At 43.4% G+C, this 20,594-nt stretch overlaps 2 protein-coding genes across 8 annotated transcripts in view; one reads left to right on the forward strand and one right to left on the reverse strand.

Annotated features, from left to right (window-relative positions):
- Positions 1–1,859, reverse strand: part of GDE1 (glycerophosphodiester phosphodiesterase 1) — a 5,874-nt gene extending 4,015 nt beyond the window's left edge. The window contains 3 exon segments of the mRNA XM_039560471.1: positions 206–383; positions 1,608–1,844; positions 1,847–1,859. Coding sequence (XP_039416405.1) covers positions 206–383; positions 1,608–1,844; positions 1,847–1,859 — 428 coding nt within the window.
- Positions 1,860–2,818: 959 nt separating this feature from the next.
- Positions 2,819–19,595, forward strand: CCP110 (centriolar coiled-coil protein 110). 7 transcript variants are annotated; one of them, XM_039560430.1, is made up of 17 exons: positions 2,821–2,934; positions 3,059–3,299; positions 3,994–4,249; positions 5,672–5,828; positions 6,794–6,922; positions 7,865–9,509; positions 10,124–10,248; positions 10,388–10,571; positions 11,257–11,393; positions 11,744–11,860; positions 12,121–12,222; positions 12,488–12,604; positions 12,773–12,852; positions 13,442–13,504; positions 14,434–14,493; positions 15,059–15,141; positions 18,808–19,595. In XM_039560430.1, the coding sequence occupies exons 3-17, from the start codon at positions 4,143–4,145 to the stop codon at positions 18,858–18,860; spliced, it is 3,159 nt and encodes a 1,052-aa protein (XP_039416364.1). In that variant the 5' UTR covers positions 2,821–2,934; positions 3,059–3,299; positions 3,994–4,142; the 3' UTR covers positions 18,861–19,595. The 7 variants fall into 7 exon arrangements, with proteins under 7 accessions (XP_039416365.1, XP_039416366.1, XP_039416367.1 ...); XM_039560431.1 differs by having other exon boundaries at positions 2,819–3,299; positions 10,127–10,248; XM_039560432.1 differs by lacking the exon at positions 15,059–15,141 and having other exon boundaries at positions 2,819–3,299.
- The last annotated feature ends 999 nt before the right edge of the window (positions 19,596–20,594 follow it).

Genomic DNA, 20,594 nt, shown 5'->3' on the forward strand with positions numbered 1-20,594 from the left:
GACTCTGTTTCACTGTTCCCAATGTAGTGATGGGTAAGGAGATACAGTCTCATATGCTTCTAAAATCAAATTAGAAGTAGCATATGGGACTTAAAAGTTTTAAATTGTAAAAAAGTTTCATCAGTTATAGATCAAATCAATAATTTTGTTTATCAAGACTTATTTTTCCACTGTTGAAAGAGTAATTTCAGAATAGTTCATTTACCGTAGCCTGTGTTTTGCAGATGGATTGAGTTTCCTAATTTCCTCAAAAGTCAAGTCCTGCAGTCTCCCAGCCCCATCCGTTGTCCTTTCGACTGTGTCATCGTGCATGAGAATGGGGACACCATCTGCACTAAATTCAAGATCCAGCTCCACACCCGTTGCTCCATTCTCAGCTGCCTTAAAAAAAAATTTAAAAAATCAAATACACAACAGAAGAGACAGCTTTATAGATCTGACATAAGTACAGCTATAATTAGCTTGTATTTTTGTTAAAAAATAATAAAATATTAATGTACTTTTCAGTAGGCTTCATCTGCAGAACAAAGCAGGTTTTTATCCAAGTCATTGTTAGCGCATTCATAGATCAACTGAACCATATAATCTATTTTGCAGATAAAACCATAGTGATTATGCCTCAGTCTTGGGATTGAAATGTTTCAGGATAAAAATGCAGAAAAGAATCTTGCTCTCTCCTTCTGATGTAATAACCCTGGAGTCCTTAAGTTATGTTATTTTGTAAAAGGCAAGGAAAGCAAATGTCTACAGTTTACATAATCTACAGATTAACACTTAGTAAACACTGTTTACCACGTGTGTACCAAGCAGTAGATGGATGCAGGCAAATCCCTGCTCCTCTCTGAGGAATGCCCGTATCAGAGAGCAAGAAGCAGCCAGGCTGCCTTAGAACATTTCACACACCCTGTTCCTGCCCTGGACCTTTCCCAAGAACTCCAGAAAAACACTTGAGTGAAGTGCACACAAAGACCAATTGCTCTGAAGGATAAATGCCCTCCTGGAAAAGGGACAATGCAGCAGAAAGACAAAAGCCAGGTATGCACTAGAGGTTACCTACAGGTGTCTGCTCTGGAAGGATTATGCAGCTTCAGAATTTATCAGGACTAAGAGTCCTGTCTGATGCAAAGGTAAGAGAGCCTCAGAGCAGCAACATCTCAACTCAGAGGTACACTGCATTCGAGAGACTGATAATCACTATTTCAAACGATTCTCAGAAACAGGCTGTGAACCCTGGCTGTGTCTTGACGCCTCGCAGATGAGGTAGCAGTAAGTCATGGCACGGATGCACAGTGAAGTTCTGGTACCAGATCTTCCCCTAACTGTGGATTCTCCTCATAGATCTTTAAGGTTTAAAAAACCAAACAACATGTTACTGACTTGCTGTCCGCTCTCTATGTGCTGTTGCTACATCAACAAAATACAGTATTTCATTATCGCTGCACTGCTGAAATATCCATCAGCACCAAGGCTATAACAGCTCCCACAAGATTCAGATCTGATCTCTGTGCGGAGGGCTTGGTGCTGGAAGGGCGGATTATCAGACACACCCCGCCAGGCCCACCAGGCTGAGCCTGTGCCCCGCCAGCCCCGGGGCCCGTGCTGACCTGGTCGGATGGCCGCCAGCGTGTTCTCGGGCGCGTCGTGCGCGCCGCCGCGGTGCGCGATGCGGGCGGCGGCGCCGCGGGGCCGGAGGACGCGCTGCGCGCTCCGGGGCGCCGCGGGCTCCAGGGCCAAGAGGTGCAGCGCCAGACAGAGCCCGGCCGGCAGCAGGCAGGCCAGCGCCGGGCTGCGGCTCAGCGCCAGCGCCAGCGCCATTAGCGCCGTCAGGGAGCTCAGCAGGCCCTCCCGTGGCACAGCATGGCGGGGCCGGGGCCGGGGCCGGGGCCGGGGCCGGGGTCGATGTCGGGGCCGGAACCGCGGCCGCCGCCTCTCCTCAGGGCAAGGGCGACGGCGGCGCCAGCAGCCAGCCAATCAGCACTCGGCTGGCAGCCGCCAGCAGCCAATCGGCGCCCGCCGGCCGCGCTGGGGGCGGGGCCGGGCCCCGAGCGCCCCCCGGGCAGCGCCGGGAAGGGCACGGGGGGAACGGGGGGCTGTTCCTGATAAAACGGGGGGAAACGGGGGCTGTTCCTGGTGGAACGGGGGGAAACGGGGGAAACGGGGGCTGTTCCTGATAAAACGGGGGGAACGTGGGGAACGGGGGCTGTTCCTGATAAAACGGGGGGAAACGGGGGCTGTTCCTGGTGGAACGGGGGGAAACGGGGGCTGTTCCTGATAAAACGGGGGGAACGTGGGGGAACGGGGGCTGTTCCTGATAAAACGGGGGGAAACGGGGGCTGTTCCTGATAAAACGGGGAAACGGGGGCTGTTCCTGGTGGAACGGGGGGAAACGGGGGCTGTTCCTGATAAAACGGGGGAAACGGGGACTGTTCCTGATAAAACGTGGGGAACGGGGGCTGTTCCTGATAAAACGGGGGGAACGGGGGCTGTTCCTGATAAAACGGGGGAAACGGGGACTGTTCCTGATAAAACGTGGGGAACGGGGGGAATGGCGGCTGTTCCTGATAAAACGGGGGGAACGGGGGCTGTTCCTGTGGAACGGGGAGAAAGGGGGGAAACGGGGGCTGTTCCTGATAAACGGGGGAACGGGGGAAACGGGGGCTGTTCCTGATAAAACGGGGGAAACGGGGGCTGTTCCTGATAAAACGTGGGGCACGGGGGGAATGGCGGCTGTTCCTGGTGAAACCTGGGGAACGGGGGCTGTTCCTGATAAAACGTGGGGAACGGGGGGAATGGCGGCTGTTCCTGGTGAAACCTGGGGAACGGGGGCTGTTCCTGATAAAACGTGGGGAACGGGGGCTGTTCCCGGTGTAACGATGAAGTAAATAGTGCTCATGGAAGGAAAGGTAGCGCTGTGCAGAGAGTCGCGGCAGACCCGTGCGTATGGAGAGCGTTGAGGGCTTTCCGCAGCTGTGCCAGAGAGCTCATTAGAAACACAGCATCCACAGTGGTTATTTTCCAGCTCACCGGCGGTTTGTTCTGTGCTGTGTATTTTGTGTAGCTGGCGCTGCAGTGGTGCCTGCCCGCGGGCCGGGCCCGGGAGCCGTGGGAGGAGGCGGGCGGCGCGTCCTGCCCGGGCGGAGGCGGCTCCGGCCACCGACACCCGCCTGAACAACCGCGGAGAATCCAGAGGCGTGAGCAACAGCGAGGAAAACAACCGGTTAAGTGAAGGCTGGAGAAACTGGGCACGTTTAGTCTAGAAGTGGAATAGCAAAGCCGAGGAAATAGCAGCTTGTGTTAACGTAAGTGGGGATTTTGACCCTTTTTTGGGTGTCTGTATCTGTGGGAAGGATGGGAAGCAACTGACTTTCCAGTGAGGAACTCTGACTAACTAGAGGTGGAACAGGCACCGCACGATCTTCTAAACTGGGTTTATTTATTTTTTTTAATTGCTGACATGAATATTTGTCACATATTGTCCTAGATGGTTCTGAGCATCTCAGATGCTCTGTCAGTGGTTTTGTGCTTCTGCCAGATGTAGCTGGAGAAAAATCAGATATATATGCAGATGCACAACAAATAATGAAATGTCTAATTAGATGTCTAACATATTTTTTAAATCTTGTGATAAACAGCAGCATTTGTTAAGATGAAGATTTAAAAAATAAAACCCCTCAACGATCATTGAAGAGGTAACAGATGACTAAGTTGTTTTTTGAAACAAGAATGACAGCTTTAACAGCTCTGAATACTGGGAATTAGATGTTTCCATAAATTAAAATTAATTATGCCTGGGCCAAGTGCTGGCAAACAAGTGTGGATTTTCCTTCCACCTGACCTGCCTGACAGGTGAGTGTTACCTGCTCCTGGACTGGCTGGACCAGCAGCTGGCTGCCGCCCAGGCCGGAGGGATAGGATGTCTGTGGTGATGCCCTCGTGGATGCTGTCCTCACAGAGCATGGGTACAGGTGCTCATGTTTATCTTTCTCATCACAGCGTGCTCGCTGAAACTGATACCTGCGGCGGCACATTTGTGGTCCCGACTACACAAGGACTGCACAACCGTGCGATACTTAATGGGATGAAGCAGAACAGATTACACCCGTGCTAACAGGGGAACTTGTCTGGGAGAGCCATGGGTGGAAATGGCTGGAAAGCAGAGCACCGGGATGGCGCTCCATCCCCACCCATCCATCCGAGCTGCGGCTGCCTTCGCTGGGCGCTCGCCTAGACACGGCAGAGCTGTCCCGCGGTTGAGTGCAGCGGTGGTGACGGGCCCCGAAGCGGGTCGCAGGGCGGGCAGCGGGGGCGGCGCGGGGCGGAGCGGGGCGGAGCGGCAGCGAGCGCGGGGCGGAGCGGGGCGGCTCGGGGCGGAGCGGGGCGGCTCGGGGCGGCTCGGAGCAGGGCGGCGCGGGGCGGAGCGGAGCGGCTCGGGGCGGAGCGGGGGCGGAGCGGGGCCGGAGCGGGGCGGAGCGGCTCGGAGCAGGGCGGAGCGGGGCGGGGCGGAGCAGGGCGGAGCGGAGCGGCTCGGGGAGGAGCGGGGCGGAGCGGCTCGGGGCGGAGCGGAGCGGCTCGGGGAGGAGCGGCTCGGGGCGGAGCGGGGCGGAGCGGGGGCGGAGCGGGGCGGAGCGGCTCGGGGCGGGGCGGGGCGGAGCGGCGCGGGGCGGAGCGGAGCGGCTCGGGGCGGAGCGGGGCGGAGCGGAGCGGGGCGGAGCGGGGCGGCTCGGGGCGGCTCGGGGCGGAGCGGGGTGGAGCGGCGCGGGGCGGAGCGGGGCGGAGCGGAGCGGCTCGGGGCGGAGCGGGGTGGAGCGGCGCGGGGCGGAGCGGGGCGGAGCGGCGCGGGGCGCGCTGGGCCCGTGGTGCGGCCCGGCCGTTGTGGCGGCGGCTGCCGGGGAGCGCTGGGGCCGCTCCGCCCCGCGCAGGTACCGGGCCGTGGGGCGGGGGCAGGGGCCCGGGGGGAGGCGATGCATCGGCCCCGGCCTGGGGCGGGCTCGGTGCCCCGCAGCGGGCGGGCAGGAATCGGCCGAAGCGGCGTGCGGGGGAACAAAGCGTTGTCAGGCCTGGCCAGGCGGAGCTGGGCTCGCTCCGGTGCGGACGGGCAGTGACAGATATTCCAGATATTTGGGCGCTTGTAAGGAAATAAGGCTGCGATTTCTTTTTTTATGTGTGTGTGTGTATAAGTATTGGCGTCTGTTCGTACAGGGATGTACCGAGACGGAGGCTCACGGGAGTGAGGCACAGATTCCTCTCAGCCCCCTAAAGGCTTTTTTTATTTTTTTTTAAATCCAATCGGGCTGCAATTTTGTTTGGGTTGTTTTTTGGGGTTTTTTTAACAGTTGGTAGGATCTGTCTCGTTGTGGAAGATCCCAAAGGTTTAGCCTTTGATGGAAATTATCTGTAGCAGGTGCAGTTTTGTAAATCCTGCTTATCTCAATGCTTGCTTTCTTTTCTGTGCACTTGTGATCATTTTTGCTCATATATGCAGATTTTCTTTTTATAGGGGAAAATAAGGAGGAGCTTTGCAGGCTTTGCTAATGATAGGAAGAAGAGAAAATTCAGTTTTGTAATGTAGAATTTGTTTCCCGAAACATAGTGACACCGAATTAGTCGTGATGTTGTTTTCCCTTCAAGGTCTTGGAAGTACATGGGAGAGTAATGTTATTATTCTTTGCAGCTTAGATAACATGAAGATGGAGGACTATGAAATATTCTGTAGGAAGCACCTTTCCAGAATCCAAGAAGAGGCAGTAAAAGGAGAAACCTCTTTGACTGTTCAGCACAAAAACATCTCCCTCATTCAGTTCTATAGAGTCCCTGTGCTTTCTCCTCTGGTAAGGCCTTTTTTATCCCTTTTCCTCCCTGGTGTGCTAACTGTGCTATTGGCACTGGCTTTGATGTGCACATGTAATGATTCTACTGAAGGTGTCTGTGTGAGCTGTCATCTGACCTGCTGCTTAGTGTATTCTAAGCATTCGGAGCCTTAATCTTACAAAGTAAGGGGGTAAAATGTACCTTTCCCCCCCCCCACTGACTGCATTTCCTTTAATTTTAAAAAAGTTACCTTCCTAAGGGGAGCACAAATGGTTTTCAATAATGTTACTGCGGGGCTTAACTTCATGTAAAATCATATTGACCTTTCAAATATTGAACATGTGAGTTAGTTTAAAGGTGTAAAAAAATGCAAATAGGAAATACCAAAATAGTTAAAAAGCTTCTAAGTAAATTTTTTTTGCATGTGTTTGCATCTTCCTCTAACGTATTCCACAGGCTCATCAATTATGTTAAGTCATTCTGTGCTAATGGGAACAGAGCTAAGCTGAAGGTTGTTGGTAGTTCCTGTAATACTGCAGCTGACTTCCTTGTTTCAGTGATGGGAAGAAATGGGAGAGTGTCTAAGAGCAGTGTCCAAAAATCATGATACAGATATAAATTGCAGATACATTGTCATATTCTTCATTTACAAATGCGTGGATATTGTAAGAGTTTTTAGGAGAAATGTCTGAATCCTGTGTCAGATTGGTACTGTAGCGTGTAATATTTATGGAAATTTTTATGAATGGTGTTTTAAATTCGTGTTCATTTGCGTGTATTCCAAGAAGGCATTTTATGCATCTTCCCTTAAAAAAAGGTATAATTGGTTGAAAAGAAGCTGGAATTTAATGTGCACAGTCTCAGGTGATTGCTGTTTTTCTAATTGTTTTGTTCTGTTGCTTTTCTTTCGAATGTATTTCAGTAATTCTGTACAGAAATTTGCATTTAGTGATATAAACCATGTTTCTTACACTCTGTTTTGCAGCTTAGCCTTGAAAAGAAAAAGGAAATACAGCAATATAAGAAGAAAGCACTGGACCTAGAGACCAGGAAACGGGAGTCCCGGAAAATAGCTTTATTGAATCGTGTTCAGGAGATTGTAGAAAATGTCCAGGTAGTGTTAGTCCAAAGCTGCCTCATAGATTTACAGAAAATCACTGCTTATAGACTTTTTGAGGAATTGTTGAGGTTTAAGTATTGCCCAATACAAACATGAAATTAATAGCAGCTAACTCTCCAGAACCAGTATTTGCTACTATTTCATGCTATGTGTCCTGATAATTGATGATTTAGTGATACTTATTGTGGTGCATGGGATTTCCTTTTCACTGCTTGTTTTGCTGTATGCAAAAGACACTTTTGTAAGTGTGTTGGAAATAACTGGATTGTTAAAACAAATGAACAACTCCCCTGTGTTATTTGCAAGCTTATAGTTTAATCAGAAAATAATCTATATTCAACCTTGTGACTACAGATTTCAAATTACCTTCACAACAACTTGAAATTCTGTTGTGTTCTTCACAATTTTACTTCAAATACTTTGTTTTCTTTGCTGTTTCAATGATGAATTTAGTAGAGGTTTAAATTTAAAAGACTATTAAATGCATCTAATCAAGGAGTTATTATAGGTCTTTGGAACAGTTGTAATACAGCCTTTAAATTAAACTGTTGCTTAAACAAGTGCAGTTAACACTGAGTTTGTTGAGTTACCAAGGTGGCAAAGAACTCTTACTAGTGTGTATTGTTTACTGAGTGTATGTGGCAACAGTCAGCTGGCTTGGGGTTTGACCAGCAGACCAGGAAAGTATGTTCAATACAAACATAATTTAAGGGTTTTTTTTACAAATGTGTCCTTTTGATAACTGAAATGCAGCACACAGGATAATTAGAGTGTGAAAATCCTTTTAAACAAATGCTGTCTGGAAGTAACATGTAATTTTCACTTAAATAAAGCTGGTTTTTTCAGTTTTTTTTTAAGTTCAAGTGAAGTTTGCCGGAATCTGAGATTCTGGGATTTCATTGAAAATATGTCATTTTTAAAAATTTTAATTTGCAGATGAAGAAAGGACCTAGCACGAGCAATGTGAACACTCTGGAGGCTGAGAGTTCTTGCCCTGATTTGGATTCAAAGGCTTTGACTGACTTCACAGCTCTATCAGATACCAATTCAACATGTTCTCCTGAAAGGCACGGTTCCATGGACCTGGAAAAGACACCAGAACTTAGACCATCAGATACTGCAGGGCAAATGACATCAAATATGACGGAAGCAGTTAAAGCAGCAGAAGAAAATGTTTCTTCCAAGCCAAGCGAGAGTGGCTTCTCGAAGGACGCTCCTTGTCCGAGGGCTGCATCTCCTGACAAGGTGTGTAACAAGCTCCCGTCTCACGCCCTGCAAAAGCAGGAGGGACGAGTCGGGTCTCCGTCGGATGAGGATGTCCAGGATCCGTGTGTAATGAGTCTTCAGAACCTGATCAAGAGGTCTAGGGAATGCATAGAGAAAGAGCAGAGCAAGCGTGCCTCAAAAAGCAGTTCCAAGAGGAGTACGAGTGAGAGTCATTCGGATAAAGAAAACGACGGTGTTAAAACAACCGACTCTGTGAAAGAGAGAGCGAAGTTTACAGGCAGAAGTTGCTCTGTTCAGACACTTGATAAACCCAGTCTTAATAAATCAAATACCCTTCTCCAAGGTGCCTCTACTCATACAAATAACACAAGTATGTCCGCTTTATCCAGTTTTTCTAAAGTAGACATACCTATGAGAGTTGGAACACCCCCTTTGGTGGATTCTGATTCAGATGAGGAATTGAAAAAGAATTCTGTGTTTGAGCGTGACAGCAGCATTGTCAGGAGCCTCACAGGCTCTTACGCCAAATTGCCAAGCCCAGAGCCAAGCATGAGCCCTAAAATGCACCGACGGCGCCCAAGGCCTTTATCCATGGGACACATCATTATAAACAACCCTGTGAATGCTTACGAGCTAAGTCCTAAAGGCAAGGGTAGAGCAATGGATTTAATCATGCAAGATATTGCAGATAAAAACAACGTGTCTGAATCGGTGCCAAAGTTCATGGTGGACTTCACTACAGTTTGCCCTGGCAGAGTTCCTGGTGTCAGCAGGAATTCTTCAGGCCCCTGTGATGGGTTGGGGGTTGGCAAAGCAAATCGCCATTCCTTCGGGCTCTTTGAAAGCAGAGGAACCGTGTCGGCTACGGTGGAAGGTCACGTGGTGATGGACAGCACAGGGCCGTATAAAGCAGAGACCAGTACTGGTATGGTGCCTCCAAAAGTGAATGAGCCCTTTGCCATCAGTCAGTCTACAGTGACACAGAAGATCCTGGCTGTGAATGAAATGAAACCAGCTACTTTGCCAGAGAACACTAAATGCAATTCTCCAGTGGAACTCAATAAATCTTATGACGTAGAAAATCCATCTCCACTACTAATGCAGAACAAGAATGTGCGACAGCAGATGGATAATACTCCAAGTGTTGCCTCAGCAAATGAGCAGTTTCCAGAAAATTTTGAAAAGGTAAAACGTAGGCTTGATTTGGACACCGACAACTGCCAAAAAGAAAACAGTTCCTGTGTTCTAAGAGTTGGAATGGAAGAACAAGAGAAGCAGTGGTTGCAAGAACAGAAATATCCTGTGGGATCAGTTTACATTACCAAGAATGCAGTCCTTGAAAATATGGCAAAAGGTAAAAGATTTCCTGTACTCAAGGCTTACTTCTCAGTTTACTAATCTTTTAGAAAAAACCCCAGTGATCATTAGTTGTTGGTGTTTCTAAGTATGTATGGGTGTCAAAAGGCTAAAATTTTATGGCATGTAAATTTTTTTCAGTAGCCTCATTTCTCTAATTTAATTTGACATCACAAATACTGATTTCCTGTTTGAATCTAGAAGTTGGAATTTAGTTTTACTAAGAAAATTGTCTTATGCCACAAGCTCTAAATAGGACTACTAAAAGAAAAGATAGTCCATGTAAATTAAAAAAAAAAAAACAACCCATATAGGTATTTTCTTCAAATTCAAGACTGTGTTACTTCTGCTTGTGTCTCTACCAAATTAGGCTGAAGTGGCATAAATAATGTTAATTCACTCTAGCAAGTGTAAAATTCTTAGAACTGTATTTTGCATGTCCCTATTTTAGTATACATAATGGGAACTTGATATCAAGGAAACTTGGTATCAAAGACATCTTTTTTACTTTTTACTGATGATGCAAATTATATCTGATAAAGGGTATATGTCTCTGGCAAAGATCATATAGAAAGTATTCAATATTTGATTCTTTGTTATGTACTTTCTCAGAAGATATTTTAAAAACTAAAATGTTGGCCTTTGAAGAAATGAGAAAGAGACTTGAAGAACAGCATGCACAACAACTGTCAATTCTGATAGCTGAACAAGAGAGAGAACAGGAGAAATTGCAGAAGGTAATGTCAACAGGAAAAATTCAAAGCAAATGTTGTGTGTTACATGGAAGTTTGTCAGGAAGCAGTTTGGTTTAAATGTATATTCTGTTGCTTTGCAGAATTAGAAAAATAGTCTCACAGTTGAATCTTCCTTTTGTAGGAACTGGAAGAGCAGGAGAGACAGTTGAAAGGAAAGAAGGTTACTACAACGGAAATAGAAATTTCCAAAGTGAATATTAACAGTAGGATGGAGTTGGAGTGGAGGAAAAAAAGTGAAAGTGGCTTGCTGGAAAGTGTGCAGTCTCAGCTGGAGACAGTCCATAACACAAACTCCACCAGCATTGGTAAAACTGGGAGGGAAGAATATAGATTAAGTGTTGTGATGTATTTTGTTCTACAGTGCATGACTGGACCAGCTGCCCCACTGTGTGGATAAGTGCAGTGTTCCTGCCCTAGGACTGCTCAGGGTACACAGACAGCTGCTGCCCTCAGCTGGGGACAGCATTTGTGAAACAAAGACTGTTGCATCTTTGTGTCACTGGCATTTAGCACAGGTTCAGCCATCCTCAAACTGTTCCATGTACTGCATTTGTTATGTAACTGTTTGAGGGCACATCCAAGGAAAACAAGCTAAGAATAACCTCCTTTGATCAAGGATGAGGATGTGGATTTGCATCATGTCCCAGAAGGATTATCCTTGTGCCATGTAGCTGCACAGCACTGGGCCAGGTGGTCACATTTGTGTAGAAGGTTTAGAGGGGCTCTGCCAAGGCATCTTAACTCCCAGGCAGAACAGCTGTAGCTGATGGAACACCTCTCACCTCTTCCAGAACATCATGAAATGTTTTGTTCTGTCTTCTGTTTAGCAAATATTGCATGGAAATCACTCAGAAATATTCAGCTTGCTTGTTGCCTGTCATTGACCTTGTAGACAAAGCTGTGATGCCCGAGCTGAGTGTATACACAGACGCAGGCAGTACTTCACTGGCAGAAGCGTGTGTTGAACTCTGTGTTCTGCTCTGCGTGCAGGTTTTGCTCATACAACACCCAACACCTTTGCTTCAACAAGTGAAACTTCATTCTATCTCTGGGGACCCTCAGGTAGTGGAGTTATAAAAACCTCAGTATGCAGGCCAAGTAATAGGATCAAAACTAGGTGGACTCAGGTAAGGGAAAAAAAGATTTATTTTTATCTTAAAAGGCCCTCATGTTTTTGTAAGGCACTGGTGACTTTATAAGAGCTGTGCAGTAAAAAACCTCACAGAAGATTTTAGTATCCCTTCCTATGTCAACTTCGATTACATGAGAGAACTGTATAGATTATTATTCATATATGCAAAATAATAATATAGCAATATATTGCTTCTGCTAAATTATGGTGGGTACTTTTGGCCTAGTCAAAGTTTGTTTTTTATTTGAAAACTTGTGTCACTTGATGGATGTTATTTGATAAATAATTCATAATTCTTGCTTTTTTAATCAAAAGTTTAGAAAAATGTTTTGGTTTTTTTATAAGGTTTTCAGTCCAGAGATACAAATGAAGTTCGACAAGATCACTGCAGTGGCAAAGGGATTTCTTACACGTAGACTCCTGCAGACAGAAAAACTGAAACATCTTAAGCAAACTGTAAAAGTAAGATCAGCTTTTTTGCAATAGGCAGCTTCTTATCCTGTTTATTTTTGTTGCTGGCTTCCATTGACAGATGAAATCCTGCGTTTTCTGCTCTCAGAAGATTTTGGGGCTGTTACATGAACATGTTTGAGTGTTGTATTGCTTAGTGTCATAAGGTCCAAATCAAACAAAGAATCTGTCCTATGTGTACTGTTTGTAATGATTGCTTTGTTATTAAGGGTTATGCCTGGTGCTTACTCTTATTTTCCTGTCTTTCCCAGGATACTCTGGAATTCATAAAAAATTTTCAGTCTGAAGCCCCATTGAAAAGAGGAAGTGTGTCAGCACAAGATGCATCCCTTCATGAAAGAGTAATGGCTCAGGTGATACAATTTAAACCTTTTTTTTTGTCTTTTCTAGCTATTCTGCTTTTGTAATAGAAATGCATAAAACCTTGAGAGTGGCTTTGTTTAGAGTAAAACATTTAAAGAAGAAAAGATTCCATTTTTTTGCTTGACACAAAATTATTTGATTTCAAAATTATGAAGTGTTTTGTTTAGATTGAAAGTAAAAAGTGCTTGATAATCAAAACCATGGACAGGTAAACTTGATTGAATATTTTATTAACATTTTAATTATTCTTTCCAGCTGCGAGCTGCTCTGTATGACATCCATGACATCTTTTTCACAATGGAGGCATCGGAGAGAATGAATATTCTGCGTCACGATCGTGAAGTTCGTAAAGAGAAGATGCTCAGGCAGATGGTGTGTTACATTCCAGGGAACGTAAACTGTTTCAAGACTTTAAGTCCTGAATCATTTTGCATTTAAGAGATTCTTCCTCACCCTGTACAATGTTTCTTAAATCTAAATTTTTAATTATGCTTTTGTAGGTAACTTTCTTCAGTATCTTCTTTTTTTTTTTTTTTTTAGGATAAAGTAAAGAGCCCAAGAGAGCGAGTGACACTTTCAACAGCTACGCAGAAATCTCTGGACAGGAAAAAGTACATGAAGTATGTGCAGCTCTCCCTTGGGTGGGGAGGGATGGTGAGAGGGGTCCAAGAGGAGGAGTAGAAGGCACAGGAAATAATGATGGGAAGTTTATGGAATAAGTGTTTCTTTGCAAACTGACATCTGTGCTAGGAAGAATGAGTAAAAAGCTTTCCAGGTGTGTGGTGTCTTGCTAATTGTATTTTGCTCTTACTTTTAAGAGACTTCTTGTTTGTATGGAGAAAAATGTTTATTCTAACTTGTGCATTTATGCTATAATGCAGTGGTGGATTCTGAGTTTATGGTTGATTTTGCCAATTGTAGAAAGTGCTCCAAGTGATTTTATCTAAAGTGCCTAGCAATAGAGATACTTGATAGAGGATCTCTGGCAAGGTTTTTTTGGGGAATGGTAGCAGGCTTTGTCCTGCAACACAGTGGACTGAGCAGTTGTTACACTTGCTCCTGAGTAAAGAAGTGATAATCTGTAGGACGGCCCTGGCAGTATTACATGTAGGTGTAGTTCCTCTTATAGGCTTTCTCTGAGTGTTTCTGTTCAAGACCTGGATGATAATTCGCTAATTGAAATATGTTTCAATACTTTTGTTTCTCTAGGGCTTCAGAAATGGGAATGCCAAGTAAAAAAATAATCATCAAACAAAAAACTCCTGAAAACCGGTGGGTGATGGTTACTTGTATTAGGATGCTTTTAAGAAACTGTCTTATAATGATGGATTCTGTGATCTGTGTTGTTGGTTTGCCATCGATCAGCTCAATTCCTGCTACTATTATCATGAAAATTAGTGAAATCTGATTTACCAAGGCCCGAGAAAAGGGTTTATTAGCTCATTAGAAGTTAGGAAAGATGCGTTTTCTTCAGAGTCAGTTCTGAAATTTCATCTTCAAAAGTTATTTATTTATGGCTTTAAGTCTTGGCGCTCAGGTTCAACGTTTTCCTCTGAGATGCACAGTTAAGCTTCAGTTTGGCACTACTACTCTTCCTAATACCTTTTGCTTGGCAGTGGAGTTATTGATAATGCTTATCTTCAGGAAGCTGTCAGAAAAAAGTGGCTTTCTGTTGTGAGGAAAGTTTTGTTCCTTGATTGTGTTATTGTTTGCTTAGATCACAGAAATTACAGTGTTCAGTACATGTTGTTCAGGCAGACAAGCTGCTCTCTTATGAGGCGTGTCTGCACCTTTTTCATGTATTTAAAGCCAGATACCTGGCATCCCTTAAAAACAGTTTTTATCCCATGTTTACCCAAAAGCTTTGAAGACATACTGTCTATTCATACAGTTCAGCCTTCAAGGACTACTGTAAGCAATTCAGCTGTTTTTCCTGTGTGTTCTCATCAATAACTGGCAGCCCAAGGCACTGTTGAGGGAGATCCATCTGTGCTTTTTTGTTTCTTTGTTTTTAATAGTGGAAGTAGTAATCCTATTCTGGAATTTTAATTCCAGCCACTTTGCCTACACGTCATTTGCCTTACCAAACCTGTTAGCCTTTCTGAAATTCGTTATGTGAAACATGATTCATAATTCAGTATTTCTGAGAGATTTTTAATTTTAAAGGGAAAAAGCACTAATAAAAGTCTGTGTTTTAACAGCATACTTCAACCAAACCAAGGACAGAATGCCCCGGTTCATAGACTGCTTTGCAGACAAGGGTAAGAGCACAGCGTGTTTCGAGCCTAAAGGTGAAAGTAAATGCAAAGTGCAAGAACAGTGATTGCTGAATAATATTTGCACATAATGGCACAGCTGTTCTTCAGAGTAAAAATAATTGCTTCTCTCAGTATTTTGAGAGAGTGATGAAGCTTTGTTTTACCTTATGCTGCAGGAAAATATTTATTGTTGTCATCCTCTTGTGTATTGTCTTCATTTACACTGTTCCAACATTTCTATTTGTAACATTCATTCCATGAAGCTTTGCTTCCACTTAATGAAATAAGTGTATTTTTATATGTAGACTGTAATGCCATGGTATCTAAACTAAAGCAGTTTCTTGAATAGAGTTTTTCAATCTGTTCATGGGGAGATGTTCTCCTACTTAATGTATCTATGTAAGCCATAACAGTATCAATAGGAACTATACAGGTGCTCAGGAAGAGGCTCTGTGGAACATGGTAAAAATGTTTTCATGCCAAACACATTTTGATAGTGTCTATAGTTTTGTATACAGCCTTTCAACTTTGTTGCAAGTGACTTATTAACTCTTTTATATTTAATTAGAACCCCTAAGGCCTCAGTGAATGGGGTTGAGCAAAATAGAAAGAAGGCCTCAGAGAGCAGAGTGTCTAACAAGGCTGTTTCAGGTGTGTAGAAAATTGGTGCTTGGATCTTATAGTAAATAAGTTACTAGTACCTAGAAAAAATGAATTGGCAATATATTGTTTTCCTTTCCTTGTGCACCTGCTTTGCTATGCCTTAGGTCTAAGCTATCTCTTCAAACAAACCTGCGCTGGTACCTGAACCATCCACTTTCAAATTCTATAAACACAGTATATAGAATGTGCTGCACAGCTCATTTGCTTTCACTCACCAGATTCCCAGTCATAAAAAAAGATTGCCAGATATATTCACTGGAACTGTTGAGAAATTGATAGTAGTCAAAATAGACTTGGATTAGAACTTTCATGTCATTGATTCTTAGTTCTGTACACACATCTTCAGCATGGAGCATATTGAAAGGACAGGAGGGACAGTTTCAGACTCCTCAGCAGGTGTTCACTCATCATACAGTCCTAAAATTATATATATATATATATATATTCCTGTAGCCTCTTACAGCATGTTTGAGTCTTAATGACCCAAGTTCAAAAGTGAGTATTTCTGTGCTTCCATACAGAGATGACTGGTTGGTTACCTTTTATTTAAAACGTTTGATAATAGTGCTGAACCTCTAGAAATGACTATGAATAGTGCTACACAATTTCCATTTTTTTAATTAGATTTAAAATTTCTTAAGTGACAAACTTAAATTTATCAAAAGGTAAAGTCGTTTATAGGCTTTAAAACTATTTAACATTTGAATTACACTTTCTTCTCAAAGGAGAGTTCCACAAGTCGAGTATAAAAATTGGGAATTTTGGGGCTTAATAAGGGAAATATGTAATGTAGTATGATTTCAATTGTTTTCCATAATATTTTCAATAATCTGTATGTATTAAGGATGAAACCTTTCCTGTAAGGCAAGTGCTTATTTTTTGCTGCCCCAGAGCAATGCTGGGAGGGAGTATCTGCAAGTTTGAATGCAGTGTGTTTTACTGTTTAAATGTGATGTTTTCCCAGATGCTACTTCGTGAAGTCGAGAGAAGTGAAGTGAACAGAAGAATGTATAGTAAGGCAGTATGCATAAACATAGATAACACTGCAGTATGAGAGGGGGGAAAAAAGGCAGGTGGTGAGATCACAACCAGAGCGTGTTCATTTATTTTTCTGTTGTCAGTTCTCCTGGCAGTGCTGTCATCACCAAAGTAGAGCAAGGCAGTTGTTTGGTTGGACTCAGTGACACTACAGAAAAATTAGCAAAGATAATAAATAATCTCCCTGAACTATAAAGCAGAAAATAAAGTAAATAATACAATTTTAGCAACCAGAAGTAGCCATTTAGACAAGTGTTCATCTGCACGTTTGCTATTGACTAGTAAATGAGTGTGCTGAAGAATAGGGACAACAGAACAATCAAAACCTCTACCAGATACAGTATTACAGAGGTGGTAAAAGAGTAGCAGTGTTAGGGTGGTGTCACACGCGGCAGGTTTGGCACTGATTCGAGGTTTGGATGCCATCCCCAAACTCATGTAATTCATGCTGAGCTCATAATGAGCCACAGTGGTGTTTACATTGTGTCTGGCATCAGGCATCCAATGAAGCATTCTGTCTCACTCTTCTGTGTTGGCAGTGTGTGGTGTGTGCTGTTGTTCTAAGGAGTCCCTGGGTTTATCTTAGTCATAATTACCAAAGTTGTGACAGGTCATACTTGCAATGAAGAAAATCCTTTGGGATATATCTCCAACTTCTTTTTGCCTTGTTGCTGTTTGTCAAATATCTGGAAAGTCATTGGATGCCTTCTGTAGTGGCCTTCTTGGAACTTCAGGCAGATGTGGCTAACCAGTTGTATGCTGGTTAGTTCAGGTCGCTCAGTGTAGCCTCATTTAGAGCTTGGACATCACACATGTTCCTGTGGTGCAATACCAACACTTCATGTGCTCCTTCAGAAATAGGTTAGACTTCTTGTACTAAATGAAGAGAAATGCATTCTGCAGTTATTACATGGGGAACACTTGGCATGGAAGAAACAATCTGCAGAATTTTGCAATAATGAAAAAACTTACTTTGAATATTTTATATATGGCTAAAATGTGAATAGTGAAAAGTCAGGTGGTCTAAATAGAGTGTTGATCAGGTTGCTCCTACAACAAGACCTATTCATCTGCTCTGCCCAGTTTCCTTTTCCATGGAAAAGAAACACAGGGCACAAGGCACACAGAATATCTGGGTGGTGGCAGCACTTGGCCAAGCCAAGGGCACATCTTGCCCCTGTGAGATGGTGGGGGCTGTGGGGTGTATTGGCTGTCAGGCCAGCACTTCAGGAAGTCTTAGGCCTGCTGTGTGTGAGTGGCAGGTCTGTCCTTTGTCCCAGGAGAGAGGCCTTGTGTGATTGCCCTTTGCCACTGGAAAAGGATGAGTGATAATTGTTCTCAGAACTGTCACTGTTTTTATGCAGATTTGCCTTCTGCAATTCCTTAGTCTAGGTTGCTGCGGGATTTTTGCACACCCAGATGCTATTACTGTAATATCCTATTATGTGTGTGAGATTTTTATATGGCTTTGAGAGCGCTTGGGCTGAGTTAAGGGGTAGTGTTAATCACTAATAAAGCACCATGTCAGCCTAGTTGTCTGTCCTACGAGATCCCAGCTGAAGAGCACAGCCCTGGGGAGTGCTGGGCCAGTGAGAATGCCTTCTGTGTAGTGGGAGCCTGTTGAGATGTGAGGGCTCTGGGCATTCCCGAAGCTGCTTTGGCCTGTGCTGAGTGTAGCCCTGGGACACCTGTAAGTAACCGCTGCAGCTCTGACCCAGAGTAACTGAAGAGCCTAGAAAGGACTGGCATGCACTCTGTCACATTCCTTTACTTGCCTGGTAGTCATTCCTCTTCCATGGCTGTCTTCCATTCCCACTGCTCTGCACCCTGTGGTATGGTTTTCACTGCTTTGTGTAAATGTTTGCTCACACTGCTGCACTTTCTTGGTAACTGCCTGAACCTAAAGAATGCTGAGTTGTGCTACTTTTTAGCAGCCTGCAGTGCTGAACCCTCACTACTGGAAGATACTTGTGCTATGCATAGTAAAATACAGATTTTTAAATATAAGTATGTATATACTTGTTCCCTGTGGAAAGACTTATTTATTTGTTTATTATTTTTTTACTTAAGCATCCTTCCTTTTATAAGGGCTCTGCCTGATGACATTATTCATACTGCACTTCTAATTCTGGTTGTCTTATATTGACATATGGGAGCCTACAGCTGTCTCTTGTTTTAACTCTTTCTTTTTGTCACATTAATTATCTTAAGTATTCAACTTGTATAATATTTTTTAATTGATAATTTGTTTAAAAGTAATACATGGCATAGTTAAACTTATCAGCCATTTCATCTATGTCTTGGTTATGCAATACTTCTTTTAAAAAAATTGTGAATTGTGGTTGTAGTTGTTTTAGAGTAGCAGAAAAGAAGATAGGATAGTTATCAAATAAGGCAATACTATAAAATGTCATTACTTTCAAACCTATAGGTAGTTTTCATAAGGCTTTTGGGGTGTAACATTATGAAAACTGTCATTTTAAAAGTAGTCACTGAATGCCTAATACTGCTTTACAGAAATTGTCCTAATCTTTTTCTGCTATTTTTGTTGGACAATCCTGTTTCAAAACCCAGTACTATTAATTGTAAAATGGTAATGTTTCTACTTATTTTTAGGAGCATATGCAGGAAGAACCCAAAGAAAGAAGCCAAATGTTGTGACAATTTAAGAAGACAGCACTCACTGGGATAAAATGGCTGTGTTTTAATGATGGCATTCTCAGCACTGATTTTTAATATTGCATCTTCTTTACATATATGTATATTTAGACATTATAAAACCACTTTGTCATTTTCACATGACACATGAACACAATCATATTGAAGTAATATGCTTTGAAACTCTCATACTTGTGGGAAAATTGCATGTTAGAACTTGTGTACAGACCAGTATTAATATATAAAAGATTCCTAATCTTGTTTATTTAAAGACTACCACAGGGCAACATGAAGGTAATTTGTGACTTTTTCACACTTTCTAATTCTAGTGTCTGACATATGCTTTTTGCGTTACTTGAACTGCAATTTCTGTGTATGAGTGCCACCATAAGTAAGTCATAGGTATGTATTTAGTTTCATACCATAAAGTGAAAGCAGCTAAATGTGAAAAAACCCCCCAAACTTAATTTAAGCAAAAATGAGTTTTCACGTCAGTGAATTTGTCAGCAGCCATTCTGAATGTACTTTCTGTGGGAATGAGATTAGCTCAATTTCAGTACTAAAGGCCTTGTGCCCAATGGTTTGCATTTCTGCTGAGCTGGGCAGACGTGGTCCAGGTTCGCTGCTGGGCTGATGGACATACTTACACTGACTAAACCAAAACTGTGCATTCATATGTGTGCTAGATCAAAGCACTCTACTGAAACAGTCCTGGGTTTTTGTTCCCCTGCTGTCTACTGCGTTTTCTTATGGAAACAACATTTGTCCAATATGGAGATGTGTATGTTCTACAAAAACTTCAGAAGGTATGATTTGAACTGTTTTACCATTTCAGACTTAAATAGTAATTTCAGTCTGTAATAGTAATTCAGGTATGTTACATTTAATTGATGCCAGCTGCAGTTTTTCTGAGCAGTTTATCTTCTGCTGTGACCTAACAGGGCCTTGTACTGAAGTCATGATTTCTGCAGGTGGGGGGGAATCCTTTCCAGATCGCAACACTTTCATATTTATGAATATCTAACATTAAAAGAGCATGGTCATATTTTACCTTAGTCTTCCAACTGAGGGATATTATCCATCAATTTGAGGAGAGGATGATTCTCCACCTTCTTTTAATGAACTTAAGTCATGATAGTGAGAAAGTTCTAGAGAGAAAAGCTTGGCTGTATAGTCTTAGCAGTAGAGAACTGACTGCCAGAATGTAAATTAGGTTTTATTTTGTTACTTTCCCAGTGTCAATACAATGCAACACACTAACTTTGGAGGCTTTGTAATGTGTTGACATGAATGTAAGAGAAAAAAAGACTAACTGAAAATTTAATTGTGGTAAATAGCATGAAAGGGGAACATTAATAATGGGATGAGGACAGTACCTTCAGGGGCGGTGATGAGTGGATTGGCTTGACTGTTTCACCAGCCTGTGGCTTTCATCTGCCACCAGGTCTGTCCTCTGCAACTTGTGATGTTGTTCAGAACAGGAGTGTTATACCATGCACTAAGTTACCCATGTTTCATGCTTGGAAAATGGCAAAAACGCTGCCCAAGCACTTTGAAGAATGGCACTGCTTGGTTTGCTTGAAAGCCTGGGGCCAGGGGGCTCCCCTGATGGTGTAAATATAAGAGTTTACACCAGTGGAGGACCTGCCTCCTTCATACAAATGCTGTGGTGCTTTAAAATCTCAGCTGTAATACAGAAAATGCCCGAGGCAAGCTTCCTGCTTCGCCCAGTGGTGGGCATCAAA

This window comes from Corvus cornix, chromosome 14 (genome assembly GCF_000738735.6).
Source record: "Corvus cornix cornix isolate S_Up_H32 chromosome 14, ASM73873v5, whole genome shotgun sequence".
Taxonomy (NCBI): domain Eukaryota; kingdom Metazoa; phylum Chordata; class Aves; order Passeriformes; family Corvidae; genus Corvus; species Corvus cornix.